General features: G+C 42.2%; 1 protein-coding gene across 5 annotated transcripts in view; it reads right to left on the reverse strand.

Moving 5' to 3' along the window:
- The window catches only part of MYO3A (myosin IIIA), a 134,717-nt gene that overhangs the window by 24,476 nt on the left and 91,304 nt on the right, over positions 1-18,937 (reverse strand). For 3 of the 5 annotated variants that reach the window (XM_077303417.1, XM_077303421.1, XM_077303416.1), the window contains 11 exons: positions 18,376-18,505; positions 17,282-17,361; positions 17,102-17,143; positions 16,395-16,475; positions 12,108-12,313; positions 11,164-11,275; positions 9,432-9,594; positions 7,639-7,725; positions 6,716-6,839; positions 3,698-4,805; positions 1,434-1,572 (listed from right to left, as the gene is read on the reverse strand). In XM_077303417.1, coding sequence (XP_077159532.1) covers positions 1,434-1,572; positions 3,698-4,805; positions 6,716-6,839; positions 7,639-7,725; positions 9,432-9,594; positions 11,164-11,275; positions 12,108-12,313; positions 16,395-16,475; positions 17,102-17,143; positions 17,282-17,361; positions 18,376-18,505 — 2,272 coding nt within the window. The remainder of the gene's footprint in view (positions 1-1,433; positions 1,573-3,697; positions 4,806-6,715; positions 6,840-7,638; positions 7,726-9,431; positions 9,595-11,163; positions 11,276-12,107; positions 12,314-16,394; positions 16,476-17,101; positions 17,144-17,281; positions 17,362-18,375; positions 18,506-18,937) is intronic. The other 2 variants (XM_077303418.1, XM_077303420.1) reach the window with 1 other exon arrangement.

The following is an 18,937-nucleotide window of genomic DNA, read 5'->3' on the forward strand; positions in this document are numbered from 1 at the left end:
CTTTCACATCCATGAAGGCTAAGTAAGACACAAAAGTAAGGCCTATGCTTGAACCGTGAGAAACATACTTTGCAATAAGGACAATTCACCTCAGATTGTTTGAATAATTATGGATTTTTTGACCATGGCATTGACTTGGAGTTCTCACTAACAGTAGAGAACCTTTTCAGAGCACACCTCTTATTTATTATGGATTTTATTTATTTATTTTATTATTTATAATTTATTATTATTATTATTTTTAATATATTATTATTATATTTATTTTATTATATGTATATATATTTCATCCCAGTCTCTACTTTAAATTTTTTAACGTATATTTATTCCTGCCCTGACCTGGATGGCTCAGGCTAGCCTGAACTCATCAGACTTGGAAGTTAAGCAGGCTCAGCCCTGGTTAGTATTTTGATGGGAGGCCACCAAGGGATTCTAGGTCACTATGTCAAGGAAGGCAATGGCAGACCACCTCTGGATGTCTCTTGCCTCGAAAAACCCTACAGGATTGCCATAAGTCAACTGATACTTGACAGCACTTTATATACGCATTCCTTCCTCCTTCCCTTCCTATTCTATCCTTTTCTATGCTCCACCAATCTTTCTCCTGTTAAAAATAAACCACTTAAAAACCAACCAATGCACCAAATGATGGTGGTACGTTTTCACCTTAGCTTCACCTTGTGCTCATTTGTGATTCCAATCCCCAACAAGGAGATCAACCATCATTTTCTCCCCGAGTTAGCAAATTCTCTTTGGCTAGGACTTGATTAATTCCAGTACAGGGGTCACAAGAAGAAAGATTCTGATATACCCAATTAACTTTCCTCTTTGAATGTGTATCAGCCATAATTAGCTCTCTAGCATTATTAGGGGTTATTTCCTGTGCAGATTCTTACCTGCCATGCATCAATATTCTGTGACACATTTATGGGGTAGATTGTCAAAGAACAGGTCCAGGGATGAGCATGAACTGGCACATAATGTTCATCAAGGATTCTGGCCACCTACCTCATGAAACAACAACCTCTATCTCATAACACAAAACCTACTTCATGGAAGACTCTGATTTCCATTGGTCTGATGGGGCTGGGGTGCCCTGCCTGCCAAACTGTTGTGGGGTTACTTTGGGGAGCCCCTATTGAAACTCTGATAGACTGTAAAGAAGTGGGCAGCAGACTAAAGGTCCCCGTGTGTTCGGTGTGTGTAGCTTGCAAGGCATCCACTCTGTATTATGTTCCAACAAAAGTACTTTCTTGGCTTAACCTTATTTCTGTTGGGATTGCAGTGCCATAGCGGCAATGTTTCTACTGGGCACATTGCACTGGTTCTACTGGGCTTGCAAAAAATGCCCCCCACCCTCAAGCAGCTGGAGTTATAGAACATTTCTTTAATCCCAGTTCAAGTTACTTCTGAATAACAACATTGCCTTTTACCTGGTTGACGCTCACGAAGGGAAAGGCGGACATTCATCTGCTTTTCTTTGGAGGGCTTCACGGGCCTCAGCTGGTGAGACAGGATCATTTCGTTCAGTTTCTGCTGCAGCAGCAAATAGTCCTCTGATAATTTCGATATCTAGGCAACAGAATAAAAGCTGTTTTAAATGCAAATCGAAGCTGGGGGAGGAACAGCGATGAAAGGAGTGAACCAGCTCCTCCGTCGCGGAATTCTGTTTTCGCAAATATCTTGAAACTCTTCCTGAACCCAGGAACATCTCAAACCTCACCGCTGAAGGTTGTTGTTCCCTCTAGAGCAGCGGTAGTCAACCTGTGGTCCTCCAGATGTTCATGAACTACAATTCCCATGAGCCCCTGCCAGCAAACGCTGGCAGGGGCTCTTGGGAACTGTAGTCCATGAACTTCTGGAGGACCATAGGTTGACCACCCCTGCTCTAGAGCTCCATATGGATGTATGTGCCACCTCTGAGGTGTAACTTTCAGGATCTAAATGTGAGAGGCAATTAAATTTTTTTCTGTGTATCTTTGAAAGAAAATGACCCAACCTATTTGTGCTCAATACGGTCAAAATCATGTATGCAGGCCCCTTTATGTGCAGGGGACTCAGAGAGCAGCTTTTGGGGCCTGTCAGAAGTTCTTAGAAAGCTGGTGTAAAGGCTGGAGGGTGTTTCTAAGGGATGGAGTAGGGAGATAGAGACCCCAGGCTATTGGCTCATCCTACAAGGGCATCATCTTTCCCAACCTCCAAGGAAAGGGTATTTAACACTATGTAATCCTATTGTTCTCTGTGCAGATTTGGGAACTCCCTTGTGTCTATATTTCTTCTGCAGTAAAAATATTTAAAAGGTTTTTTTTTATGTGATTCATTGGGGCTGGGCAAAAGAACTCTATCTGGGCCATTTGGCTATCAAGACTACTTGGAATTATTCACATTTGATGCATCTCCAGATATTTCAAAAGTCAACAAGACTAAGGCCTTGACTGCATGTACTCTCGCAAGTTCTGTGAATAGATTAACATTGCAGCCATCTTCAACATGTGCATCTGTTTTCCCTTAGGAATGAACTTTGAGCATGGTTAGAGTCATGTGCTGAAGGGCTAGAGCCAAAGGGCTTTCAGCTGTTCGTGTTTAACTTATCCCGTGTGGCCTTGGACAGCTTGATTCACTGGATTCAGACTGACCTAAGATGAAGCTAGTTAGACTGGTATTGAGTAAAACTGTATCTGAAATTGTATTTTCCATTCCTTTTATCCAATAAAAGTTCTATGGTACCTTGATCTTGAGCAGTGAATAGTTGCTGTGATCAGTTGTAAGCAATTAACAGTATTTGGGCTGCATTTTTAATAATGAGTCACTTCAGAGAGGGTTTGAGACCCACTTTCACCATGGGTCTGAGAGAAATCAGGCCTGTTAATTTTACTTTTCAGGGAGAACCACCCCACCCCGAGAAAACCATTCCTAAGAAAAGTAGAAACTCAACCGCTCATGTTGGACTGGGGCAATGAAGAGAAAGCTACCCGGTTTGAGATTTAAAGGGATTAAAACCTGGAACTCTAATGCTGAACTTCCTCTCTGATGACACATATAAAATCCTTGATTTTTTTAAACAGTATCTTCTACAAGTCTGCAATGCAGAGGATTAATTTCCAGCGAGCTGTCATTGAGTGAATTGACGTCAGCTTGCTATATCTGTGTAACAACACTTTCTCTCACCAACCCCAGAGGTGGAAAGAAATTATGGAACCAGGGTGGATGAATGGAAGGAGTGGGGGGTCAAGGGAAGAACTATCAGCAAGAAAATGAAAGACAATGGATGTTTTAAAACAAATCCCCAGACCCCCTAGTTAACGTTTACCTTGTACAAACAGGTTCCTGAAATCTAAACATAGGTTATTTAACAGAGAAGAAAAGAAAATGAAGGAGGGAAGAAAGTATCAGAACTCTGAACTTTGGCAACAAAATTAAAGCTAAATCCAAACAGGTGACAGACAAACTTTCCCCACAGCCTTTCCTCCCAGTCGGTTGGCTTTTTGTGGTGTTGTTGATCTAGACCTCAAGGGGCTCTCTTTCAGGCCAGTCATACGCAGAAAATACCTCCTCCTCCTCAGATACCTTTCTTGTTCCTTTCTCCTCAGCCCTCTCCTCCCCAACCACCTATGGCTCCTCCATCAGGGACCCACACCATTTCCCTGCCAAAACCTACCAGATACAGAAAAGATATCTACCTTTCTATGTTCCTTACCTGCCTTGAGAAGGCTGTCAAATCAGACTTCTCTTTCTCGGCACCATCTTTTAAAATATTCTTATGGCCTTCCATGTGAGCACTGGAGCTCCGACACTCCTTCAGCACTTTAGAACCAAGATTGTGACTGTGCCCTCCTTCTTTCCCCTCTTGGTTTCCACAAGGCAATTCCCCTTCTTTTTTGAGCTGTCCTCTTTTCCGGTACCCTCGATAATTACTCTGAATGACTAACGCTGCCTTCTCTTTGTCGGCTGAGCTTTGCTTGCTGGCTTCGGTATGCTTCTGAGACCCCCTCATGGAACCTTTCCTTACACTGCCTTTATTTTCACAGGGGATTATCCTGCCGTGTTTCAGAGAGCCTCTTTCCACGTGGCTGTCTTGGGTAACAACAACAATATGGCTTTTCTCGTCTGTGCTACTTATCTCCAGAGGTATCTTTTGGCTTGATCTGCTTGCCTTTTTGATGGATGCTTTCAGGGGCACGTGGCTTGAATCGGATTGTTTTTTATCTTCCTCTGAGCGCTGTCCTGGAGGCTTTTGTTTCATTGATGACTTTCCTGCTGGGGGGAGTATCTCTTTGTCTTCCATGGTTGTCTTCTGGTCCACGTTATCATGGGAGATGCTTGGAACATGGGCAGCAGCAACATTGTTTTGATCCATCCTAGTCTCTGCCTCTGGTACTTTCTTCTCAGTGCTCTTCTTGGCTTCTTTGAGGCTTTGCTTTGTTGATGGCTGCTTCTCTGCCTTTTTCTTGCACTGGTCTTTCACCATTTTACGTTCTCTGTAACCCCGGTAGTTACTTTGAAGGATAATAGCAGCTTCTTCTTCACTTTGAGGTGAAGAGTTCTGCTCTACAGCCGAACTGACCTCCACCTCTGGAGAAGACCTCTGAGCAACAGCTGTGTTGCCCTCAACCTCTGGAGAAGAGCTTTGATCAACAGCTGTACTGACCTCAACTTTTGGAGAACTCTGATCAATAGCTGTACTGCCCTCAACCTCTGGAGGAATCTGCTCAGTAGCTGCACCTGCTTCAGCTTCTGGTTCATCTTTTTTCTTTTCACTCTCAGCAGCTGCTTTTTCTGCCTGTCCCTTCTTGAGATATGATTCCCTGGAACAAACACATTATATTTAAGCAATATTACAGCAGATATTGCAACTTTACGGCATCACCCAGGGCAACATTTGTAGAGTAAAATGTCAATATGATGATTTTTTAAAATTACACCAATTAAAGGGATCTGAAAAAATGAACATACACATTCTTTATTTGCAACATATACATTTTTTAATTGCAATATTATCCAGGGTTCCAAAGATGAGCGATTTCAGATAGTCTGAAAGGCAGGTCGCTTCTCTCACAAAGAGCTCAAGCCAGTGGAGTCCTCTTGAAGTCCGCTAGGCCAGCGGTAGTCAACCTGTGGTTCTCCAGATGTTCATGGACTACAATTCCCATGAGCCTCTGCCAGCATTTGCTGGCAGGGGCTCATGGGAATCATAGTCCATGGACATCTGGAGGAACACAGGTTGACTACCCCTGCGCTAGGCTATTGGGTGTGTCAGCGTATGAGCTGGATTGTTGATGTAGCACAAGCAATATACTTGCGTGCTCTCCCTGTTACAAACAGATTACAACTATGACTGCTTGAACACCATCTTGGTTCAGCTCATGTTCTGGTTGCCCGCTGTGAGCAGTGATGAGCTGAATTAGGATGCCCCTATTTCATGAGTTTGCGTGATTACCTGTAGCTGCCTCCATTGTTAAAAAGCTCACAGTTCAAAGAAAATAATGTGAACTGAGACTTACTACTTAGATGATGATGTATGCTCTTGGCATTCGTTCACTTTGGTCATGAACCTGCTCTTCCACTGGTGTTCATTGACAATTAAGCAAACTACTAGCTTGACTGAGGTAGGAAGCCTAGACTTAGGGCCAGTCAGGAAGCCTGGATGGAAGCCAATCAGAGTCTGTAAAAATTGTGGCACCTCCTTCTTGGCTGCCAGATTCATTCATTTCGTTCATTTAATGCAGCACTTTGGCCAGACAAGTTGATTGACGCATACAATAGAAAAATACAAGCATTCTCTATAAACAAACTTAAGGATTCTTAAAATTTTAAATAGAAAGTTACAAAAATAGAGTTTGATAAGTTTCCTTTGCATCACCGTTTGTATAACTTTAACCGTCTTTCGCAAACACTGAATACATGAGCACAGTATTTAGCGACCTGTGTGGCACTGGAGTCCTTTCACCTGGCTGCAAGATTTTAAAAACCTCCTAAGTGGTTGCAAAGAAGAAACAAGACCCATTGAAACCAGCGGGACCAGCTTCAGAGAAAACCTGGAACGAGGACAAGAACGAGGACAAGATTGACAGCAGGCGAATCAATAAAGCACTTCTAAAGAAACTGTTGTCTGTTTATTTCATAAAGTCACACAAATCCAGAACAAGAACCTTCCTTTTGTGAACTGTCAAGGATCCTCCATTTATTTCAGGAACCTAGGGTCGATTTATATTATGAGAACTTAAGGAAAACACTGACTAATAGTGAAATGGATTAATGTATCGGAATAGCATTGAATTATTGAAAGAAGCGCAAGCCACTGACGGAAAGAATACTTCTTGAAAACGGGAATAAAATCCAGACCCCATTCTGGCTTTGTGTGACTTTATGAAATAAAAAGACAACAGTTTCTTTAGAAGCGCTTTATCTATTTACCTCCTGTTGATCTTGTCCTCGCTCCTGTGTCTAGTGCAGGGGTAGTCAACCTGTAGTTCTCCAGATGTCCATGGACTACAATTCCCATGAGCCCCTGCCAGAGTTTGCTGGCAGGGGCTCATGGGAATTGTAGTCCATGGACATCTGGAGGACCACAGGTTGACTACCCCTGGTCTAGTGGATCGACTAATCTTCATTTTTGATTCTGAGAAAGCCTGAACAGGATTGGGTAGCACTGATGGAGGTTCTGAGCTAGTGGAATAACGCATCATAATCTAACATTAAGGTAAGGAAACAATACCTTTTCCTCAGGAAGCCCTTCCTGTCCTTGAACCCCCTGTAATGCGACTGGATTGTTGTTGCAGCTTTGTTATTTGCATCCTTTATTTCTTTAACTTTCCTTCTGATTAGGTATCCTCTTCCAGCTGGCAAATTGCAATAAGAACACAGTTTTCACAATTGTCTTTCTCCATGACACAAACTTACACTGAACTACCCAAAGAATCACAGTGGTTTGGGCCCCTTTTCTGTATTAATTTCTCCCCGTCTAGAGAAATGAAGATCTCCTTGGTCTTTGAAGGTCTTCTGCTGTACTTTCTCACAAAATGGGAACTGTTCGTCCCACCTATTAACAGGGCTGATGTCAAGGACTCATGCAACTGCCAAAGTCTACTGTGTAGCTGAGGTCTGTCCCTCTAGACTGAATCCAAGGATTTGTTAGTGGAAAGTGCCAAGGGAGGAGGATCTTTCCTTGGTTCCCCTTCTCCCTAGCCTACTTTTCTAGTCCTTGAAAAGTTGATTCGCATTATCATTGGACCCTCATAGGTTGAGGTATGAGATGAGGAGGTAGAAGGGTAGATGATCAATCCTGAAATCTCTTCTACCAGTAGAACTTTGTTAATGGCAGAAGAAGATCATCCTCCCTCCTCCTCAAACCACATGACAATTAGTCATGACTTGTGCTTGCGATCCACACATTTTGGCTTGCTTCCCTTCATGACAACATTCCCACCTCAAACCCAGCCCCCAAGCATGCCTCAATGACACTGAGTTATAGCGTGAAATGAAAAAGAAAGGCAAACAGGACAAAAACACCACAGCATTTCCAGCCTATAGGAGAAACCCAATAAGCCAACAAAGAGATAACAGTTATTTCTCCTCCAGTCCAGACAAGTAGTCACACATATTGACCAAGTAAAGTGAATTACAAACAACAATTCTTACCAGCCTGAAGTCTGGTAAGACGCATTTCCATTTTCGATTCGCTCATGGCATGGGTATATTCTTTACGAGCAGTATAACCCCTGAAAGCTAAGGACAGATGGTGGAACTTTGTAAGTTCTTGCTATTTTTGTGTGCCTGCGTGCACTAAACGACTGTTATGTACCCATCTGGGAGAAGGGGAGAACAATTAAAGCAGGGTGCCCTTTGGAATGAGAAATGAGTTGTTACACAAAAGTCTGTTGCTTGTGGCAAGAAAGCACTATCAGGTTCAAGGTAAAGGACCAGAAGGTCTCCCATGCTCGAAATTGAAGACCACATTACCAGCATTACACCAGTAGTGCCAGTCCCATCCATGGAGCTCATATTTGAAGCATGTGGATCCAATTGCCATTCTTTTGCCATATTAAATTGCCATTGAATTACCATCCAATTGCCATATTAAAAGCATGGAAGGTATAATCCAGAACAGAATGAAGTGTCCTAGCTTGGGCAAAGGCTTCTCTTGGGGGTTGTTCGTATAATGGCTCAATTAATCTCACCTTGGGCTATTGGTGCTCTAAATTTTTTACCATCAGAAATTGATGGAAATCTCTCTATGGACAAATGATAGTGAACGTCATGAATAGCAGACGCCTTGGTACAGATTTCTGCCTCTTTCAAATGTATGAGTAACAACAGTTTCAGCCACAGTAACAACTTTAAAAAACGGATATAAGGAATGGGTTTTTAAACAGGCGGATGTCCGCAGGGCCTGCAAGATGGAGCACTTTTGCCATGCATTTGGTGAACAGGCTACAAGGAACATCTAGGCACTCGCCCTCCCTCCATGACACCCGAGATAAATCATTGTTCAGATTGGTCTGGGAATTATAAGGATGGCAACTGAAATTCTGTTACAGTTTAATGAGTATATTGTTATTATATCGTATTACTGGTTTTTGAATTGTTGTACACCGCCCTGAGACACCGCCGAGAGGGGTGGTTTTATAAATCCAGTCAATCAATCTTCTGTGGTGTGATGGGCCCCCAGCACCATGGTTTACCAAAGACCTAGGGTATATGCAGTGGACTGGAAGAGGAGGAGGAGGAGGAGGAGGAGGAAGAAGAGCTGTTTTTGTACCACTCTTTTTACTACCCGAAGGCGACTCAAAGTGGCTTACAATTGCCTGTCCTTCCTCTTCCCACAACAGACACCCCAACATTGTGTTTTTCAGTTACATACTGAAGACTTTTTATTGAATTTCATTAAACTGTATAATGTAAATGTAAATGCATGAACTGTACCATATGGGAGCAAAGGTTGGCTGCATCTCTCTCGCTAGCATATTTATGGTGGCAAACTCATGGAGAGCCTCTAGCACATTTCCCCCTTGCTCCAAGGGCCTCATGGCAGCCAACACTGTTCTGCATTTCATCCTCCTAAGAATGCTATGAGGTTGGCTAGGCTGAGAGAGACTGACTGGCCAAAGATCACTTAGAAAGCCTCTCATTTGATCCCACTTCTCTTAGATCCTTGGCCAACATTCTAACCATCAGACCAAATTGCCTTTCACAGACTTCCCGGCCTGCTGGTGTAAGGAGTGTCTTAGACCGAGGTGGCAGATTTCTGTGCAGTTTCTTCATAGGGCCATAGTGGGGCAGTTATTCTCATCAGGTGGGACCCTCACCAGATACCTACCAGGCCAACAGCTGGGATCTTATCACCAAGGGCTGTTCTAACCCAGTTGGCCTTTCTGCATATGCACTGCAAGCCATATTTGCATACTGTTATACATACCAAGTTAAACATTCACCTGATTGTATTTTGACTGCACTTTCTTCTCTTTTCTCCTTCAGCCTTTTGTATCTCTTTGAACCAAGCCACCCTCTGACATAGGCTTGAATCAGAACAATCCTGTTGATCGTCTCCTTCCGCATTAAATTTAGCTGCTCTACATGGTAGTATTTGAGGAACACCTTTTAAAAAATTGAAAATGTATAAGCAGGTGAAAACTCCCTTCTGTAGACAATGCCTTCAAAAGTGGATTCTCTATAGTGAAAAACAAAACATCCGTCTCACTAACGTCCACTAAGCCTCTAGGAATATATATCTCCATGTCTTTGGCAATCTCTATCCAATGAACCACCTTTTGATTTATCATACTAGGGCAAAACCACTGGGTGACAAAAGAAGATAAATTCCAGCATGGAAGAAGTGCCTCTGGAAAAGGGCAGGTGATTCCATAACCAAGTAAAAAAGAATGTCAACCTTGAATCAGTCTGCAATGATAAATGAGATGCTATGCTATTTCTCTCTTTTTGGATCTACGAATGCACCCTGTAATATGGCTGTAGCTGAGTTCAAAACATTTGGCCTCACTGACTGCCTGGATCTCCAACGTTCTATGGAACTTTGCATTTATCCACTCTTTAGCCACTCAATTAAGGTCATAAGATAGCATCTTATGAGATGGGATCAAGTGTGAGGACCATTCAAGGGTCTTCCATGTCCATAGCTTTCTAATCTTGTGAAAATTTGTATCCAGGAATGTGGTGCCTCGCCCTCCCCTTTCCCCTACTCCACACTACAGGCTCCTAATCCACATGACTATTATACCACATGAGTCCTGCTGCCCTGGGAATAAACTTTCCTAGGATTAGAAATGACTACTGAGGGTGGGAAAGCTGAGAAGACTTCTGATGATCAGTGCCTGCAGCTGATTGTGGGGTCCAACCCATGGAATGGAATTCACCCAGGCACTTGAACGACAGCAGCCATGTATCTACAGCAGGGGTCCCCAATCTTTTGGCACATGGGGGCTACATTAATGTGCCCAGTGCCTAAAGAGGGCCACATCTTAAACCAAAATGTAACAAAATTATTAACCTACTTATTTAGATCAAAAGTAAACATTCAAAGGTAAATGAAGAAATCTTAACTTTAATAATGCAATCCATTTTGGAACAATATTTTACTGTGGAATCGTTTTATTTGGCTATACATGGTTACCTAGTGAGTGCGATTTCTGTGGCTGTTTTCTGTTAGCCAAGGCATTGATGTCCAAGTCAAGGGCTGCACAGAAAGAGGTCGGGGGCCACATGCGGCCTGTGGGCCTCAGTTTGGGGACCCCTGGTCTAGAGTATGAGCATAATACAAAATTCACCACATTCGAAAGCAAAATATTCTGCAACAGGGCTTTGGAAGATGCTGCCTATGATGCTATACCTTAGTGGTCAGTGAAAATTCTTGCACCTTCTCCCATATTGAAAATATGATCAAATCACAGTGAAAAAGATAGTCACCAGTGCAAGAGATGGCCAATGGGCCACAGTGGTGGGGCAAGATGGGGAAGGATCTATAAAGAGGGCATTTGGGGGGCATTTGAGCTCTACCCTGTGTAGCAAGTCTCATTCCAAGTGGTATGCTAAGAATACTTTTGCAGTCCTCTAGAATAATCAGTATATTAATTTATCCCATTAAGTTTCAATGGGACTGGGACAGAAGCCATTCTTGATGGATTGGAAGCCGATGTGCGATAATACTACCTTAGTTTTTCCAAGTATCCAGTTATCAAGCTGGGCTTTTTCCAAGATGGCAGCACACGTTTCAGGGCTTACAGGAGGGTTGTCACTCGATTTGTAACACAGGATATAATATCTAAGAAGCAAAACCAAAGTATTGCCTTTATTAAGTGCACTTGGTGACAAACATTAATCTTAACTTTTCTTTGAGTTGAATTCCTTGCCTGAACAGCTCATACTCTTAAAACTGCTGTGGTTTTGTGTGTGTGACATTTAAGCATCAAGCCAGAGGCTATCTGAAGACACACAGCACAGCTGCGTACACAAACACTCAATAAAAACACTGATACAAAGCATGCAAATATTTAATTTCTATGTGCATTTGGGATGATCAGCTTATTCAGAAAGGCCACACATTGCCACAGATTTTACCACTTTGCAATGTAGGAGGGGGTGCTAAGTATTAAGTAAAATATATACATATACACTGTATATATGGGAAAATAGCTCAGCAGAGTCAAACAGAAGGCTAGCCTCTGAATCTTTTTCTGGACACACTACATTTCCACGGGCAGTAAGTAAGTAACAAGAGACAAAATTTGAGTATGTGATCCTACACAACTACGCTGGTGTGGTACAAGACTTACAAAATTCTAGTGTGTGTTTTTCTGAATATTCAATACTGGTTGATATAACACCACACCATAGTTTGTTGTTACATGATCAAGAAGCCCATATTTGTTTTCCATGCATTAGCATGGCAAACAAAAAAAAAGTCCCTATAGAAAGGATGCTGCAATATGGGTGAGATGCATGAGTTAAAAAGTCCTACTAGCACGAGGTTCTCCAAATCATGTCATATGTATATTTTCAGAAGCTTTCTCCCACCCTGAGAACTGATTCACTTAAGAGAAAGGCCCAGCCTTTTCAAAAGACCAAATGCCAAGCCTTCCTTTTCAAGTTCATACCGTTTGATGAAGTTAGCAAAGAGAATGCGATGAGAATAGCCCTGTCTTCGAATTCGTGCGGTTTCAAGAATCCCAGTGTAGCGCAGCTGTACCAACACCTTCTCCTTGTCATACTTGTTCGCCTGTCGATCGTTGTTTGGCTTAATGCAACGGACAAAGTGAGGTTGGCCAACCACCATCTTAGATAATAAATCCATTAGTGAATACTGAAAAGGAATATGGAAAGACAAAGTGAGGTTGGCCAACCACCATCTTAGATAATAAATCCATTAGTGAATACTGAAAAGGAATATGGAAAGACAAAGTGAGGTTGGCCAACCACCATCTTAGATAATAAATCCATTAGTGAATACTGAAAAGGAATATGGAAAGAAACCTTTAAATTCTACACTCTCCCCTGTGCAAGTGAACAAGCTCTTTGCGATCTCTACTATTCCAAATCCCCTTTGTACTATTCATGGACCGGTCTAGGATGCCTCTAAGGTACCTCTAAGTCTTGTCAGGCTGAAACCAGCTCCCTACTGACTGTACAATAAAGGGTTTCCCATGTATTGGCCTCTGAGAACAAAGCTTGGATGAGAGGGGCAAATACCCAAAAATCAGTAAAGGAAAAAACAATCTACGTGACTGCTTGACATTTCCTGGGAGAAGAGAAGAGAATCTTTACAAAAAGGAGATATAGCAAGACTTATGATAGTACAAGGCCTGCATGTGAAATGAAAACAAAATCATCCTTGCCTTCCATCCATGGACAAATAGCCCCTCCAGCCTACGGCCGGGAGCCAGTCTTCTCAAGAAAGGTTGTTTATGAGCTCCTGATCACCCAAAATAATCAAGAGCATATTCACAATTTGGTGTCTTTTAGCACAGCGATCTGTAACCCGTAAAGGGTAGCTTTATTGACTGGATTAACTTTGAGTTTTGTAAGAGCTCAGTGATTTTACTGATCGTTTAAAAAAAGGAATAGAGAAAAGAAAAAAAAGGAAGTAAAAGAAAAAAACAAATAGGACTCCCCCCCCTCCCAACAGGACAGAGAAAGAAGGGAAGAAATTGTGGGATATTAATGTGATCATTTGTATAATAGACTGAAAATAAAAGGAAGCTAAGCACATCTCAAGTAAAGCTTTTTTTTTTGCAAGCACTAAAATCATTGACACTGCAGTCAAAGCACTATTAAAAGACATTCATATGGTATTAAATTTATCTAAGATAAACTGGCCATAATTCAAATAACTCAAAAATCCCATATCCTGTTATTTCTGGATTGCATACATTAATGCTCAATGTCTTGTGATAAATCATATAATAGCTTTATGTGCTTAGTGCTTTTATTTTGTTACTGCCTGTGGCTTGGTGCTTCATGGATGCTCCATGCCAAGTCTACAAACTTTATCAACAGATCAAGGTATAACTGACAATTGCATAAAATTATGAATATCTACTCTGACTAATTATGGTCTTATGATGGGTATTTTGGGGGAATACTCCAATGATTTGTTTGTTTTTATTTTAAAAAATCCACTAATTGTTCAAGCATCAGGATGACTCAAAAGAAAATCACAGAACTGATATAATAGTGTTCTACGATCTGCTATTCAGGAGTTAATTCTAGTGATGTGCATGTTTTCTAGGTATAATTGCAATTTGGGCTGATATTGCAGTATGATAACTGTATGAATGTCATAATGAATTCCAATTAATTTATCTAAATTAATTGACAAAATTAATAAGCTCCACGGGGCCTGCAAAAGGGAGCTCTTCCACCAGGCATTTGGTTGAGGTCAATGAAAACTAACATCTACTGGGCTCCTGAACCTCCCTCCCATTAATCAAACACCCTGAACCGACCAGCCATGGGACTGTTAAAATGTTTAGGTAATTAATTACTGTTCTCTCTACTATTACTGTTATTATTGTTATTCATATGACGTAGTTACTGAGGGCCTTTTCGCACAGGGATCTTTGTTGCAAATTGTTTGCGGAATGAAAAATCGCCATTTAAAATAGTGGAATTCGTCGTTTTGCATACCTGGCTTTGTAGTGGAATCAGTTGCGTTTTTTAGCGTTTCCCACAGGCTTCCGGTCTCGGCAGAAATCGCTAGAAAGGAAGCGCTATTGCCAAGCTCGTCCCGCCCCTGGCCGTCAAGCAGCCAATGGGCAGCCGTTAGCATGCTCCCAAACAGCCCCTTTCCCTTTAAGAAAGGTTTAAAAAAAAAAAACACACCCATTGTAACGAATCTGAGTAGATTCGTTGCAATGGAGAGACCCATCCAGCTGCCTGGGGTGTTTGAGCTGTCGTTTGATTGTTTGATCGTTAACACGCTGGCTCCGTTTGATTGTTTGATCGTTAACACGCTGGCTCCGAGTGAAAAAAAAAAATCCCCCCCCCTCTCACGGCCCGATTTTCGGCTGAATGGAATGTGTGAAACTGAAGGTCACTTAGTGACTGAAGGGGAGGGACTGAAGCCGGGGAAGCCTCTGTTTGAGCTGTCATTTGATCGTGGCCATGCTGCCTCCGAGTGGAAAAAAAAATCCCCCCTCCCCCCCCCCCACGGGCGCGATTTTCAGCCGAAACAGTGTGAAAAATAAAGGGAAAATACATCAGCAAACGGGCTTCTGCGGGCTTCTTGTGCTTAGTGACTAAACTGCTCTGAGGAGGGACTGCAGCCTGGGAAGCCTCACTGGCTAAACGGAGGCTCGCCGGTGCGTTGATCTCCACTCGCTCGGGGAAAAAAAAATGGTGATCGCTTCGCCGGAAGTTTGGAGGACAGGCTCAGGAGGAGGGACTTTGAAGAACCCACAACAATGGTAACGCACAGGTCTTTATCGCTATTGTTGCAGATTGGTTGCAGGAGTGTATCGCTATCCGGAGGGTGAATCCACTTTTCTGGATTCCCCTGAAAGCGCCACAACGAAGCGCTTTTTGCTGATTGGTTTCAGGATAGTTGCAGATTGTCTACGACGTCGTGGGTTATGGCAAATTAGTAGCGTTTCCAATTAGCAACCATAGTGCTATTTTGAAGCCGTGCGAAATGGCCCTGAGTTTACTGTGTTGTTCCTATTCCCCTGTTTCATGTAAATTGCCCTGAGCCTCAAGAGAGGGTAGTATATAAATGTAATAAATATATAAATGAAACAAACAAACAAATACATAAATAAGGAAGGCCAAAAGGCTGGGTAGGGAATATGAATTTCACATATTATTGGACCTAGTAATTTGTCTGCAGACATCTAGCCTTGAAGCACAATAGATTTGAGTTTTTCAGATAAATTTACCAGTCAGGTAAATGTCACTGAGTCTATATTTTGATGCATTTTGGTCCTGCTGAGCTAGTTTATTCTCAGTCATGGATGCTCCCTCCTTCCAAGCTCCCTTCACATAAGGAGCTAAGATTAAAGACATCGGCATCTACCCACAACTTACTGCGATGTCCAAATCTGAGTACTTCAACAAATGGAGTGTGCTTATCAACAAAATCAAAAAGAAATATATCTCAGTTTGTTCCACCACCCTACTTTGAATGCCACAACAAAGCGGGTGGAAGAACTGCACAATTGTGAGAGTTAACCGGGGTTATGGTAATCGTAAGCAAACCCGGCTGAATATATACATGTACAACAAAGCACCTCTTGCAAAGGAGGTTATCAGCTGATGCAAATTACAAGTGGCTACTGAATGGAGGTGGAAACTGCTTGAAAACCTGTCTGTGATTGTCTCAGCCTAACCTACCCTGCAGAGTAGTTACTGTGAGAATAAAATGGAGGAGGGGACCATGATGTGGTATGCTACTGTCCGACCCAGTGGGGAGAGGAGAATAAATATTTAAATAAAATTTTAAAATGCACCCGTAAATTCCCATATTTAATTTACGACAGTTCCATGGAAGGACTTCAGGTAACAGGGTTGCAAAAAGACCTCTCCTTGAGATAATCCAATCAAAGTAGCCATCCTGGACTAAAAAGGCCACTGATCTAACCAGGAGAAGGTGGCTTTTTACAGTCAATTTGGAAGTAAAATCCAAGCGTTGGAAGGGAAAAGTCTGAACCTCTGAAATGTAGCAAGGCATAACCATCAGTAGCCTTAAAGATGTTTAGCACAAACTCTACCTGCCTTAGATATTGTAAACAAGTCCATGAAATATTTTGTGTTTTAAGTCAAACGTATTATCTCTTACGAGACGCAGGGTAGCATTTGTAACACTCCAGGGAGGAGGAGAAGCAGCAGCAGATAGTTACTACACAATACAGAATAATAACAACGTTTATACATAAAAACGGAGGTCTTACTCTAAAATATGAAGCAACAGTCTGCGTTTTCATATTGGTTGTTTCTCTTGGATGATGTGTGGTGATTTCTTCTGGCTCACTCTATATATGTATCAAGAAAGAAAGTGGCAGCTCTTATCTCTGTCGTTGTAGCTTATTGCGACAGCTCAACACATGATTGTTTTAAAGAAACATACTGATAATGCCCCCCCCCCACCCCAGCTATTTTAAATTCTAGGCACTACCGAATAGCAACTAAGAGATGTCAGGGACTGTTACTCCAGCCACATTACTGTATGACACTGTACACACATGCAAACACGCACACACATACTGAACACAGCTTGATGACTGAACATACAGGTATCTGCATTGTATGGAAAGGAAGTTTTTGGTATCTGTTTTGCAATGACTGGGAGGCCCGTTAACAAATACTCCACAAATTTTCCTCACATTACTGTGTCTCGAAGTTATTTTCAATAGAGCGTGAACCGGTATCACCATTGGAACCATTTGCATGTTATCTTTTGTTTAATCACATATACCAACCAAAAACGTATTTACTTGGAAGGGAGTCACTGTGAATTCAGCAGTGGCTACTCTCAAGTAAGCATGCTTCAGAGGGAGAGCCAGGATCATCCCCTTTAAGGATTCAGATTTGTTTTCCTTCAAGTAGTTATAAAACCATAGTCAGAAAGAAAGGAAATGTAGTGCGGTTTCTTTTTTACCTCACGGAAGGAATACGAATTGCACAACACAAAGATATCCAGCTAAGCAGAAGAGAAAAGAAGAGAGAGGGAGAGAAACCAAGGAAGGGGTTAACTTCCTTACTGTTTACAGCAATAACAACAATATTGCCTTTCTGTACTTTGAATAATGTTGAGAGAGCTTCCAGACCTCTTCCTTACCTTAGTTTGGCTGACGGATTTCTGAGGAGTCCACATCTGGTAGTTTATCGCAGTCTTGCTTTTGCTGTGTGCCAAATTACCTCAAGGACGAGAGAAGACACCCAGTCAAAATAGGCCAGTTCACACAGGGCATGGAGGAGAAACTTTGGTATTGCCACCAAGTATGCGCTGAATGGCACGCTGGGTCCAAACATGGCGACCAAAGTCAAAGTCAAATTTTATTTATGGCCATTCGGGCCAAAGTCCAAACATAGCTACCAAATGAGTTTACCAGCATCGCATTCGTGTTGGCAACCTGTGTGTTATTCATGACAACATTTCTATCTACCGGCACAAAAATGGCTCAAAATAGAACCGACTGTGGCCCTTTTCAAAACAAAAAGGTACATAGGAGGGATGGGTGGGGGAATTGCAGTATATTAAAGGAATGGCAGGCAAAGGTTTTTAGAAGGTAAAGAGGCTTTTTAGAGATGCTTAATAGAAAGGTAAAGAGTTGCCAGGAATCGAAATGTGAACCATATATACACATTTACACCCGTGTACTCAAATTACTGGCACTCTTGTGTACCTAATGTGCACCATGCCCTACTAAAGGACTCACAACAATCAGCACCTTGGCTATGGTAAATCAATCAATCAATCAATCAATCAATCAATCAATCAATCAATCAATCAATCAATCAATCTATCTATCTATCTATCTATCTATCTATCTATCTATCTATCTATCTATCTATCTATCTATCTATCTATCTATCTCTATCTATCTATCTATCTATCTATCTATCTCAGAGCGGTTTACATCATAACAGAGAACAATACATTATCGATTATTAATCAACATCAGTAACGTTAAGTCATATTTTCAGTGATGTAAAGGGGCGTGACATAGTTGAGCTCTTTAACTGGAAAAGGTGGCAGACCCTGTCCCAGATACCCTTTCCCCGGCTCCCCAAGCCCACCAACCAATCCAGCCTCCAGGAACTGATTCCCCTAGCCCCCGAAACCTCGGTGGGCCGAGAACACTAGCCCAGTGGTAATTTAAGGGGAGCAAAACTCAACCTGGCAACTCTAGCACCGTGAAATGCTATTACCTGTTTTTGTTAGCGGGTGGATGACCAGCTGCCTGGTCAAATAGTTTTCCGAAGATCGCAAGAGCAGTACGATGTCAGCTGGCAAGGTGTCCCTGTTTTTCGCTAAGAACCCACCTGCATTATACAGAACCTGTTTTTAAAAAGAACAGTAGAAATGGTTAGGCATCGTTTCCCACATGCTTACTGCTTATCACAAACCTGTATTTTCACACAGTATGAAATGCACTGATTCTAGCCTGTACTGAGTAAATAAGGAAGGAAGGAAGGAAGGAAGGAAGGAAACAAAGAGAGCAATTGCTTGCCTGCCACCCACCTGCTATATTGTCCTATACAAAGATGTTACGCAGGCAATCTGCGTAACAGCAACAACAAAAGGGCCAGTGTAGTGTGGGACTAAAATCTGTGACACCCAGGTTCGAATGCCCGCTCTTTTCATAGAAATTTGCTCGGTGACTTTCGGCCAGTCACACACAGTCAGCCTAACCTACCTCACAGGATTGTTATGAGGATGTAATGGAGAAAGGAAGTACAGTGTAAGGAGGGGTGGGCACAAACTGGTTCA

Source organism: Paroedura picta, chromosome 11 (assembly GCF_049243985.1).
Source record: "Paroedura picta isolate Pp20150507F chromosome 11, Ppicta_v3.0, whole genome shotgun sequence".
NCBI lineage: Eukaryota > Metazoa > Chordata > Lepidosauria > Squamata > Gekkonidae > Paroedura > Paroedura picta.